Source organism: Sitodiplosis mosellana, unplaced genomic scaffold (assembly GCF_009176505.1).
Source record: "Sitodiplosis mosellana isolate CC-2019 unplaced genomic scaffold, AAFC_SMos_1.0 Smas_scaffold_4787, whole genome shotgun sequence".
NCBI classification, from domain to species: Eukaryota; Metazoa; Arthropoda; class Insecta; order Diptera; family Cecidomyiidae; genus Sitodiplosis; species Sitodiplosis mosellana.
Genome location: NW_022600029.1, coordinates 45,384 through 57,293, shown reverse-complemented (window position 1 = coordinate 57,293; position 11,910 = coordinate 45,384). Strand labels below are relative to the sequence as shown.

At 35.7% G+C, this 11,910-nt stretch overlaps 1 protein-coding gene across 1 annotated transcript in view; it reads right to left on the bottom strand.

Annotated features, from left to right (window-relative positions):
* Positions 1-11,910, bottom strand: part of LOC129572352 (MAP/microtubule affinity-regulating kinase 3-like) — a gene marked incomplete at its 3' end in the record, with an annotated part of 46,982 nt that overhangs the window by 2,928 nt on the left and 32,144 nt on the right. The window contains 5 exon segments of the mRNA XM_055452296.1: positions 1,753-1,874; positions 2,017-2,095; positions 5,920-6,019; positions 6,076-6,206; positions 10,681-10,873. Coding sequence (XP_055308271.1) covers positions 1,753-1,874; positions 2,017-2,095; positions 5,920-6,019; positions 6,076-6,206; positions 10,681-10,873 — 625 coding nt within the window.

The following is an 11,910-nucleotide window of genomic DNA, read 5'->3' as shown; positions in this document are numbered from 1 at the left end:
ATTTTGAAACAAAAAAAAATTCTTCAATTTTCAAAATGCATTTTTTCAACCATTGGGACGGACGAACACAAATTTTGCCCCTTTGCCACCTTTAGTATCGCCGAAACTTAAAGACGCTATGCAATCCGGAATATCTCTTTTGTTGCTTCGTTAGCTATTTGTTTCGCGGGAAAAAATCCCCGTTCGTCCTATTAGGACAATTTGTTCGTCCGTCCTAAAAAATTTGTCCGTCCGTTTGTCCTAATTTGAAATGGGACATTAGGAAAAATGTCCGTTTGTCCTTTTTGGCAATGGGACATTAGGACAAGATGTCCGTTTGTCCTAATTTGAAATGGGACATTAGGACAAATGTCCGTTTGTCCCAAATCAATAAAAGGACGGACGGACACGAAATGTTCGTCCTCTGTCCGTCCGTTTGCCACCTCTAGGCGATACCAACAACAAACAACAAATAACAGCAGAGACAACTATGTAAAACGATTTTCTAACGAGACAAGCATCTGAAGGGTGACCCAATAGGGATGATAGTTTTTCCAATAGGGATTGCTCGGCAACTGTCAAACATTTTAATGACTTATAGCTGTCAAAATATTCAGTATACTTTGCCATTTCATCATGCATCGTTTCACGCTTCCCGATCGTTTAGAAATTATTAAAAAATACTATCGAAATTCCGGTTCAGTTGTGGCTGTTGTACGTGAATTTAGTCATGAGCTTGGTCGACATCACCACTTCAATGACCAGGTTGTTCGTCGCACTGTGGCCAAATTTGAACGTGAGTTTACTTTATTGGACCTTAAGCCACCGACCAGAGCAAGGACAGGTCGAAGTGAAGAAAACATAGCCGCCGTAGCGGCCAGTCTTGAAGAGAGCCGTGAAACGTCGGTTCGACGTCGTTCGGCTGCTTTGGGCCTCTCCAGAGAGACAACACGGCGCATTTTGCGATTGGATTTGGGCCAGCACCCTTACAAAATGGTGATGACTCAAGAAATCAAGCCAGAGGACCACCAACAGCGGCGTGACTTCGCTAATTGGGCGAAGTTCTGGAAGAGAAGTTTGGTGAGTGGATTATTTCACTCAATGGTTTTGTCGATTGGCCGCCGCGCTCATGCGATTTGACACCTCTCGACTTCTTTCTTTGGGGGTACGTCAAGTCATTGGTCTATGCCAACAAGCCAGTCACTTTAGAAGCCCTCGAAGCCAATATCCGTGACGCCATTGCTGGAATAACGCCACAAATCCAGGATCGGTTCATCAAAAATTGGACCGAGCGCATGATGAGCTGCAAGCGAAGTCTGGGTGGGCATTTGAATGATGTCATGTTCCATACATAATGGCATAAATGTAGCTTCAAAATGAAGCCAAAATCAATTTGATATCTCAAGCCGTTTTTGTTTTATTTAATTTTTTTTCCTATCAATCTTATTGGGTCACCCTTTATGCTTGAACTCTTTTCCTGTCAAACTTGATACAGTGTAGGCTTCCCATTCTCACTTTCTAAGCGGGAAGTTCCCGATTTTATGTTATAGGTTTGGCTGATGTTTTCAAATTCAGATTCATTGGAACTCTGTTTTAAGCCAAATTTTAACTAATTTCCTTTATATTTGCAATTTTTCGATTCTTCCCGATTTTCTTACTTTATTTTCGAAAAAAACACAATTCCAACCACAAGACATATCGTCTCCATCTCTGACGTCTCCATCTCTGTGAAGAAGTATCATTATTATTGTAATTATCACTATTATTACTTACTATCAGTAGAGGATGCTGCTTTTGGTTGTGCTGACGCAGGTCGTTGATTCTGCGCTAAACGAGCTGAATTTTCCTTTATGGAGGATGAATCGATTGTATTTTGGCGCTTGAAGTTACTGCTTCTGCGATTAATATATACAAAAAAATCGATTTATTCGGCTGAACCCTCAAAGTTGAAGGGAGGAATTGACTTGATGAAGTTTCCAAATCAATTCTCTTGTGGATGGTTCACATAGTGCGTTGCTCTGTTGTATTTGTACTTACAAAGTTGAGCGATCTGATCCACCGGTAGATGCGTTTGCATTCCCACCATTATTTCCAGAGGCATTTTGATTATTGGAACCTTAAATAATCAAAAGATTGAGTATGCATTTTGACGAATTGAATATGAAAACACAAAAGAGTACAATCGTTTCATAAAGTAGCATATATAACCCAGTGCCGGTATTCTACGATGCAGTATGTAGAGTTCATTCGGAATTATTCCAAACGATCAATTGCGTTTTAAAACTAGGGAACACAACGTTCAAATATTCTCCAACCAAAAAATGATCGATTTTGTAAAAATCTAGTAAAGCAGCTGCCAATAGACCAGTCATTAATTCTCGGACGGCCAAGAGATTTGGGTGAATAAACAGTCAAGTAGGGTCACCAATGACCCCAAATTGTTTTAAAAAAATGAAATAAATCATTAAATCGTATTGTTTTTCGTTTATTCAACATTTATGAACGTTTTTTAAGAGAATAGAACTGAACAGAAGTTTTTTTTCAACATTTTTCCGGATTTTTTTGTGGATATTTTTGGGTTTTTCTAAAGTTGAAGGGAGGTCTTGTCTCCAAATCAATTCTCTTGTGGATGGTTTTTTTTGCAATACACATTAGAATGTTTTTTTTTTGAAATAAAACGATAAAAAATCGTTGATATTTCAGTGAAACCAATTTCTTTCGGGTGTATTGAGAATTGTTAGAACATAAAATATCGACTAAAATATAATTTGAGTTCTTTTCTTCAGTCTCAGATTTTTATATACATACGATGCGGTAGAATCCCATACAAAGGGAAATGGTCGTTCTGAGAGCATTTTTGAATGCAAATCCATGGTTGATAGCTTTTTGGAACCACATTGAGATCTACTGGACGTTAAAAGAACGCCAATTGTGCAACAAAAATTTCATTGATTTGTAGAGTAGATGGCCAGTAGATGGCGCTCAAAAAAGAAATTTGTTTTCAATCGATTTTTACAAATATAACGGTATATCCCGTGCCTAACTTGTTGCTTTTGACATGCCCTCCAACTTTCCAGAAGATATCAAATCGATAATATCGATTCGATATCTATAATAATTTCCCTATTTCAGGGTTTCTTCCAATATTGGCGTATAACTTAGAAATTATTAAGTAGTAACTAAAAAGTAACTGGAAAGGCCAACATTTTCCAACGGCCATATCTTGGCCAAATGCCGACCGATTTTGATGTTTTACACAAAAAATGACATCTACTTTTCAAGACCTTTCCAGTGATATATATAACTTTTTAATCTGATGGCCCGTTCAGGAAGCCGATTTTGGCCGTCATTCTTCAATAGCCAAAAAATGGACATAGGCCGGCCAAATATTGTCTACAAAATCTTTCATTCGGTCAGAATTTCAATGGGCTTTCACATTAAGAACTAAAGAAGATTTAAACTGAGTGTTCTGTCAAATTTGCGCACCAATACATCCAATTTCATGTCCATCCATGCTATTCTTTGTTTATATGTATAGAAACTTCTATTAAACGTTCAACATCTATGCTGACTGACATTTGTTTACGCTAATCAAGCGAAAAACAAACACGCACAAACACACACCAACAAGCGCATGACGATTGAACATTATTTCTGTTCTTATTCGTTTGCAGGCGATTGCTACATTCATATAGCAGCGTGTGAATGAAATGCAAACAGTCAACGTGCCGTTCTCTCCACTTATCGTAGCGGCACAAACATCTACTGTATTAAGACTCATAATAAAGCAAGCGTTTGACTGTATGCGAGAACAAAGCTGAAGGGGCGATGAAGGCTCTAACGCACGAAATAGTAACTTTGACAAATGATTTATATTGGTAATGGTGCGTTAAAAGTGACAGAACAGAAATCAGCATCTCAGTTTAAATGTACTTTGGGTAGAATAAGACGAAAAAACATGGAAACAACAACGATGTGCCTTCGCACCAGTTGTCGGCTAGAAAGTGTACTACAAACACAACATAAGAGTAAAAAAAACTTTTCATACAGTGTTTGTAGTACAGTTGCTAGTACCAGCTGGCGTTTTGGTGCCATTTATGTACATGATATATGGGAACTGTCAAAAGAAGGCGTTGCGTTGGGAAATAATGCGTTTTTCAGGGTGCCTCAAACTTTTGGCTGGTGGTGTAAATCGGCAAAAAATGTCAATAAACTGGTTATACAAAATTCATATATGAACGCGTGAGAATAAAAGACTGACGCTAGCAGGTTTTTCGCAAAAGCGGGATAACAATCGGGTGCACGCAAAAGAGACATTTCATCGTGTTGCTACAAACAAAGAAACACCACAGTGTTTACAAATATTCGATTCGTGAGTCGCATTTACATGGTAATGTTTTTGGAACTAAATGAAATGTCTCTTTTCCGTGCGACGGACTCGATGTGCGTATTTTCAAAACACAGTCGTCGAAAAAGAGATGCAATTATGATAAATTGAACATGTTTATTTTAATAAGAACAACAGAGCCGCTCGCTTCGTTTCTGTTGAAAATCATTGCACACAAACCCAATCACGAGCACGATTGAACATGTTTCGCTTTACAAGCGATTATGAATGAACTTAGTGTTGAGTGAGTACCTTACAATATTGAGTGTGCTATATTTGTATACAATATTAATACATTGGCGACACTTCTTCTCAATACGTTCATTCATAATCGCTCATAAGACGGGCGTGTAAACGTGCATATGCCTGTTTATGTGTGCAACATTTATTGCGCGTAAATTTTCAAGAAGAACGAAGCGAGCGGTTCTGTTGTTCGTAACACAACAGCTTGTGATACGAGTAAAAATTGCACATAAGTGTGAACGAAACAGCATAAGTTTCCGGCGCTCGATTGTCTTCCATATTGGCCAATGCAATTGAATATAATATTATTAAATATTTACGCATGGAAATATCTCGAATACGGCTGGATAAATCGGCAAAACGGACCGTGATGTCACTCCCAAAGGGAGTGCAAACACCCGGCTGGTTTGATGGCCTAGAATACAAATCCGGTGAAATTTCAGCTGATCCATGGATCCTCAGGATTCGACCAGGTTCCAGTGCTTCCTTTTTTATGTGCATCTGTAAAGTCATATTCCCTATGTTGTTGTTGTATTGTATGGAATTTTACCACAACGCAAAGAAATTGAAGTGCTGAAACCTGGCCAAATCCTGAGAATCCATGGACAACCAAATTCGACCGGATTTGTATTCTAGGCTATCAAACCATCTGGGTGTTAACACTCCCTTGTGTTTGTGTGCATATCATATTGTTCATTTTTAGGTAACAGAAAGAAGTAAAAAAGTATTCATTGAAATATGTAAGTATTCTTTGAACAAAAAATTTGGCTTGGCAAACAAAACATAAAATATGAAAGCAATTGATTGGATTAGTCAGCTCTGTTGCGACGAATGTGTGACGACTGTGTTTTGAAAATACGCACATCGAGTCCGTCGCACGGAAAAGAGACATTTCATTTAGTTCCGAAAACAAACAGCCGTAGCAATCGATTACCATGTAAATGCGACTCACGAATCGAATATTTGTAAACATTGTGGTGTTTCTTTGTTTGTAGCAACACGATGAAATGTCTCTTTTGCGTGCACCCGATCGTTATCCCGCTTTTGCGAAAAACCTGCTAGCGTCAGTCTTTTATTCTCACGCGTTCATATGAGTGTTACTGAAAATACTGAAAATGAGTGATGGTCCGCGGTCGGTCATGATTTTCGCGATGCTGATAAGAGACAGAGGTTTAGTGTCTTTGTAAAGTTCTAGTACTCGAGGTCTTCTATAATTTGGCACATATTGAGCACTCGGCACATACTTTGATGATGCTCATGAAAATGGGTGATACTTTATCCGACGACTGTACAATATTATCATTACTTACTTGAATTGTTATTATTATTGTTTGAAACAGAACTGCCACTATTTGCAGATGAAGAATTCAATGTGGAATTATTTGCATTGTTTGTTGCTCCAGTTGTAGCCTATAAAGTTCATATATTGAGTTTAAGAGACTATTACATGATCACACAAGCGTTACCTTTGAGGTGACTGGATTCGTTCCAGTGTTATTTCCAGGGGGCTGTTGTTGAGCAGCTCCAGTAGATGATGAATTCGTGCCGCTATTGTTGCTACTATTGGCACCACTCCCAATAGCTGTTGGACCAACACCTGTTATGAAACGTTGAAAGATTTCTGCATTTTTTAAAATTAATCTCGATTTGTATGTTGCATTTAAAAATTATTTTTATTTTTATTTTTAATTATATTCTACGTATAATAAATTTATGAAAATAATTTCGAATGATATATATTATCATCTCATCAGTCAGTAGAAACTATAATACTACTAAATAAATAAGTTCAATGAAGCGCATACTGATCGAACATGCATTTTCATACGTTCCAAGGCATTTCATCTCATTCTTCACGGAACTGATAAGAGATAATGGCTTGGTATCCCTGGTTAAGTTGTAATATTCGAGTTCGCCTACAAATTTGCTGGGGCAGAAGATATCGCTTATCTCTTATCAGTTACGAAAAATACGTAGAAAACCTAAAAAAAGCCGCAAATAAACTGATAGGAGATAAGCGATATTTGGCTTTAGCAAAATTGTAAGACAGGTTGTGTATTGTAATTATTTCAATGAAACATTTCATTATATATTTTTATCAGTTACGCGGAAAATCGCGAAAACCGCGAATTTTCTTTTATCATTTTTTCACGAAACTGATAAGAGATAAGGAGATGGTATTTTCATAAAAATTGTAGTACTTCACCTGATCTACAACTGAAGACAGATATCACTCATCTCTTATCAGTTTCGAGTGTAGACGGATCGTCATTATTATTATAATTGTGCGACCCACCTACTCATTATTTCTCCAACGGTGTCACATGCTCACCGCATCTCACGTTGCGCATGCGACACCCGCTATATGCAATTATGAAATGAGAAGACAAAATAGAATAAAGTTTGATGCTGACACAATAATATCGAGTTTACTTATTCTCAATATATTTATATCCATCCCACTACACGAGAAGGGGAACTTTCGCGTTTTTCGCTTATTAATTAATTTCAAATTTTATGATGACCATCATAGAAATATATTGTTTATTTTTTTTGGATAAACTACTTCTCGAACCAAACTGAAATAAATTATAACTATAGAAGTAAAGTAATAAGTAACTTATTACTTATTACTTTCATTTTATTACTGTAATAAGATGGATTTATTACTTATTACTCATCTTATTACAAGTAATAAGATGCGTAATAAGTAATAAGTCCATCTTATTACAGTAATAAGATTGTAATTGTAATAAGATTGTAATAAGTATCTTATTACTTTTGGTGCAAAAAAAAATCGGAAAAATAGTTTCATGTAAAAAAGTCAGTCGAAAAAATTGACATGTTTTTTGTATGAAACTTTTCTTCAAAAGTTTCATACAAAAATCATGTCAAATTTTGTAAGACACATTTTTTTCAACATTTTTTCGACTGACAAAAATTGACATGTTTTTTACATGAAACATTTTTTGCGATTTTTTTTTTGCACCAAAAGTAATAAGATACTTATTACAATCTTATTACAATTACAATCTTATTACTGTAATAAGATGATCTTATTACTTATTACAATCTTATTACAATCATCTTATTACAATCTTATTACAATCTTATTACTGTAATAAGATAGACTTATTACTTATTACGCATCTTATTACTTGTAATAAGATAGACTTATTGCTTATTACTCATCTTATTACAAGTAATAAGATGCGTAATAAGTAATAGGTCATCTTATTAAAGTAATAAGTAGGTAATAAAGTAATAAGAATTACATTTTTTTACTTCTATAATTATAACCAGCTGTTGTTATTAACTCAGTAACAGTAAACAAAAACGTTTTCATTTTGTATACATTTTGGACGAAATCGATTTGTTCATAAATTTTGAATCATAATGGCCAATTGTTTTCTCTTTGGAACGGATTCCTTCGTGACTTAATTTTTAACTTTAGGGCCGCCCAGTGGTCGAAATTCGACCATTTGGGAACTGGATGCCGACCCGAAAGGCGTTTTTCAAGCAAAAAAAGCGGAAAAACCATCCATTTCTGAGATATGAACGAAAAAAATCGAAAATGGTTGTGCCCATAGAAAGTTGGTATTAAAATTTTTTAAAAATTAAGACAAATTTAAAAATGCCTTTTTAAAACCAACTTTCTGTGGGCACAACCATTTTCGATTTTTTTTTATTCATATCTCAGAAATGGATGTTTTTTTCGCTTGAAAAACGCCCTTCGGGTCGGTGCCTCGGGTCTCCGTGGAATCCGGACCCGTAGCAGGGTGTTTGCTAACATGCTTCAAACTCATGTCAAACTTGACATATGTGAATTCTGAATGACATTCTGCACATCTACTCATCAAGGCCTTTCAAATGGTACCAGTGGCATCAAAATGAGTTGGGTATAAAATGGTTAAAATGGTACCAAAACTTTTTGGGCTAGCGCATTAACATATAGATGATAAATGACGTGATATTCTTCTGCTAATATAGTTTACTAAGCGAAGTGGAAAAGATTTCACCGTGTAACAAATTTCAACTTTTTCTTCTGCACATGAGAAATTCCGATTGCTTGTTTTAGAGGACCAAAAACCAAGCACTTTTGCATCATTAGTTTGTTCGAAACCACATCTAGATTTTTTTTTTATCGACACATATAAGACAAATTTCAGGTCAAAATGAGCAAATCACAAACATGAGCTTCGATTTGATAGGTAAAGGCAAATGATTTCTACCTTTTCTGCCTTTGAACATCTAGTATGATCCTTTACAAACATTTTGGGCACTTAAAGACCAAATCGACTGATGTTTTCACATATTTCTGGCCGCATATTTGGTTGGTTTGATTTCAACTCTAAAAGAATCGACTTTTGCCAAAAAATCCTTAAATATAGGCTTTTCAGGGATAGTATCTTAGCGCAAAATTATTTTTTCTCGAAAATCTAGCCAGACAAAAACTCTCAAAATTGACTTTTCGAGGTACCTCCCGAACAAAGTTACGTTTTTCATGCATTTTGCTATGAAAATATCATTTTTTGTTCGGAAGGTACCCCAAAAATAAACTATTTGGATGAGTTTCTTAGTAAAAAATTAATTTTTTCGAGAAATATTGGGAATCTTCTCACACAGAATCTCTTATAAATAATTTTTGAGGTACCTCTCGAACAAAAAATGATATTTTCATAGCAAAATGCATGAACAACTTAACTTTTGTTCGGGAGGTACCTCGGAAAGTCAATTTTGAGAGTTTTTGTCTGGGTAGACTCCCCATATTTTCGAGAAAAAATAATTTTGCGCTAAGATACTATCCCTGAGAAGCCTATGTTTAAGGATTTTTTGGCAAAAGTCGATTCTTTTAGAGTTGAAATCGAACCAACCAAATATGCGGCCAGAAATATGTGAAAAAATCAGTCGATTTGGTCTTTAAGTGCCCAAAATGTTTGTAAAGGATCATACTAGATGTTCAAAGGCAGAAAAGGTAGAAATCATTTGCCTTTACCTATCAAATCGAAGCTCATGTTTGTGATTTGCTCATTTTGACCTGAAATTTGTCTAAATATATGTGTCGATAAAAAAAAAATCTAGACGTGGTTTCGAACAAACTAATGATGCAAAAGTGCTTGGTTTTTGGTCCTCTAAAACAAGCAATCGGAATTTCTCATGTGCAGAAACATGCGTTGCGCGGTGTTTTCATTGCTTCATTTTAAAAAAATGAAATGATCCATTTCGAACACAAAAAATAAATTGGGTAAATCATAATATGAAGTGAAAATTGAAAACCCCTCAAATTAGAAATGAACCCTGGAAATTCGCTTTTTCCCATATAAATGCTCAAACCTAAAATTCATTTCTAATTTCTGAGGTTTTCTAATTCTAGGGTTAATAATTTGCGAAGGTAATAATAAGTAATTTCGGTAATTCGTATTAATAAGTGAAAGAAATTAAAGTTCACTTCTAATTTTGAATAAATATTTTTGTAAAAATTTATGCTGCTTTAAATATTTTGATCATAGTTGATCAAGGTCTGAAATTAAGGATATTTTTGGTATGGGTAATGAAAGTTTTCCCAAATTTGTAAAGGGGTAATGGAAATTTGGTCGATTTTGTAAAGGTCTATATTTAGAGATGGAAGAAGAGCACAAATTTTCTCTCTCTCAAATTTTAAAAGGGTAATGGCGAAATGCAATGATTTTGCTTCTAGGAAATCGGATTTCTGGAACAAATTCATTGAGGGTAATGGAAATTTAGTTGTTTAGAATTCATTTTGAATTTCAATATTATGAATGAGTTTTTTTTAGATGAAATTTTGATGATTTTCCGGAAAAAAATCCAAAATAATGCATAAATCTATGAGTTTTTTCCAAAAATTAGTTTGCCTCGTTTCCTTTCAAGCATTCTCTAAATAAATTCTTAAATTAACAAATATTGAAATCTTTTACGAAATTGTAGAGAGGTTATTGTCATTTTCGATGACTCTTATCAAAGCAGTTTTCTTTTTGAAAGAATATGTATGTTTAAAAAAAACAATAAGTTTATCACAAAACTAATCCTTAAAAAACCTGAAAGATACTTACGTAAGGTTTCAGCACCACTCGAGGCCCGACGACTTGGTTTCGTACTAGAAGCAGAAATGCTTCGATGAACACCTCGATGAGTTGGACTTTGTACTGATGATGTACCTCCACCACCACTGCCTGCCGCTGTGTCATTTCCAGCGATATTTCGAAGTGAAAGTGATGAACCTGATCGAGATCCATCAGATTCAGGCTAGAAATAGGGGAAAAATTGAGTTATTTAAAAAATATTACTTTTCCGCAGGACCCGTGGTCCTAAAGGTAAAAGTATTGCGATTGGACCAAATTTTAACACACATGATTTCTATCCGTTTTCAAGGCCGTGGAACACGGAAGAACTGTTTTTAAAGCGATGTTTTGTTGGTCTGTCCCACGTCGTACGTCGTACGCAATTTTTCTAGTGAAATTTGTTAACACGATTTCTCGAACCAAGTCAAAGATAAATAAAATCTGGAAGTGCCAAAACTTTAAGCTCCACTAGACTTAGAAACCATTCGATTTTCAGCCACCCCAGATATACCCCTGGGATACTAGAGGTACCTGATATAAGTGATATTTTTCCCATTTTTGTCCCGACTGTTTGAGCTATGAGGTGGAGGTATTCATTTCCCTTTTTTTATGTGTTCGGGACCTTAAGAGCATGGTTTATAACAATTCACCATGTGTGTTTGACGTTCCAATAAAAAATTATAGCCGCTTAAAAATAAGTGATATTTTCCCCATATTATTGAAATTTGTTCACACGATTGCTCAAACACCATCCCAGATAAATTAAATCTGGAAGCGGCAAAAGTTCAGGCTCTTCCAACTTGGGAACCATTAGATTTTTAGCCCCCCATATATACCCCTGGGGTACCCTATGTATGAACCTCAAAAAATCAAACTTTGTATGGGAGGTACCTAAAATAGGCTACTTGGTGGGCTTTTATCATTCCTAACCGATAAATTTCATCAAAACAATTGGGAGCCTAAAAACAATCAAACAAAATGATTGATATAATGTTTTTCTTTAACCTCAGCGAGGGAATTTTATCCTAGCCACGTGGCATTAGACCACAGCGGTCTAATGCCATGTGACGAAATTGCCAGCCACCTCATCTCCACCTCTGTGGGCACATAATAATAGAATATTCAGACTCCACTGCGGAAAAGTTCGTCTTACATCGTAATACCCTTTATTATTACAGAGATGACTGAAGCGCACCGAGTGACCGAGCAACGGCCGCACGG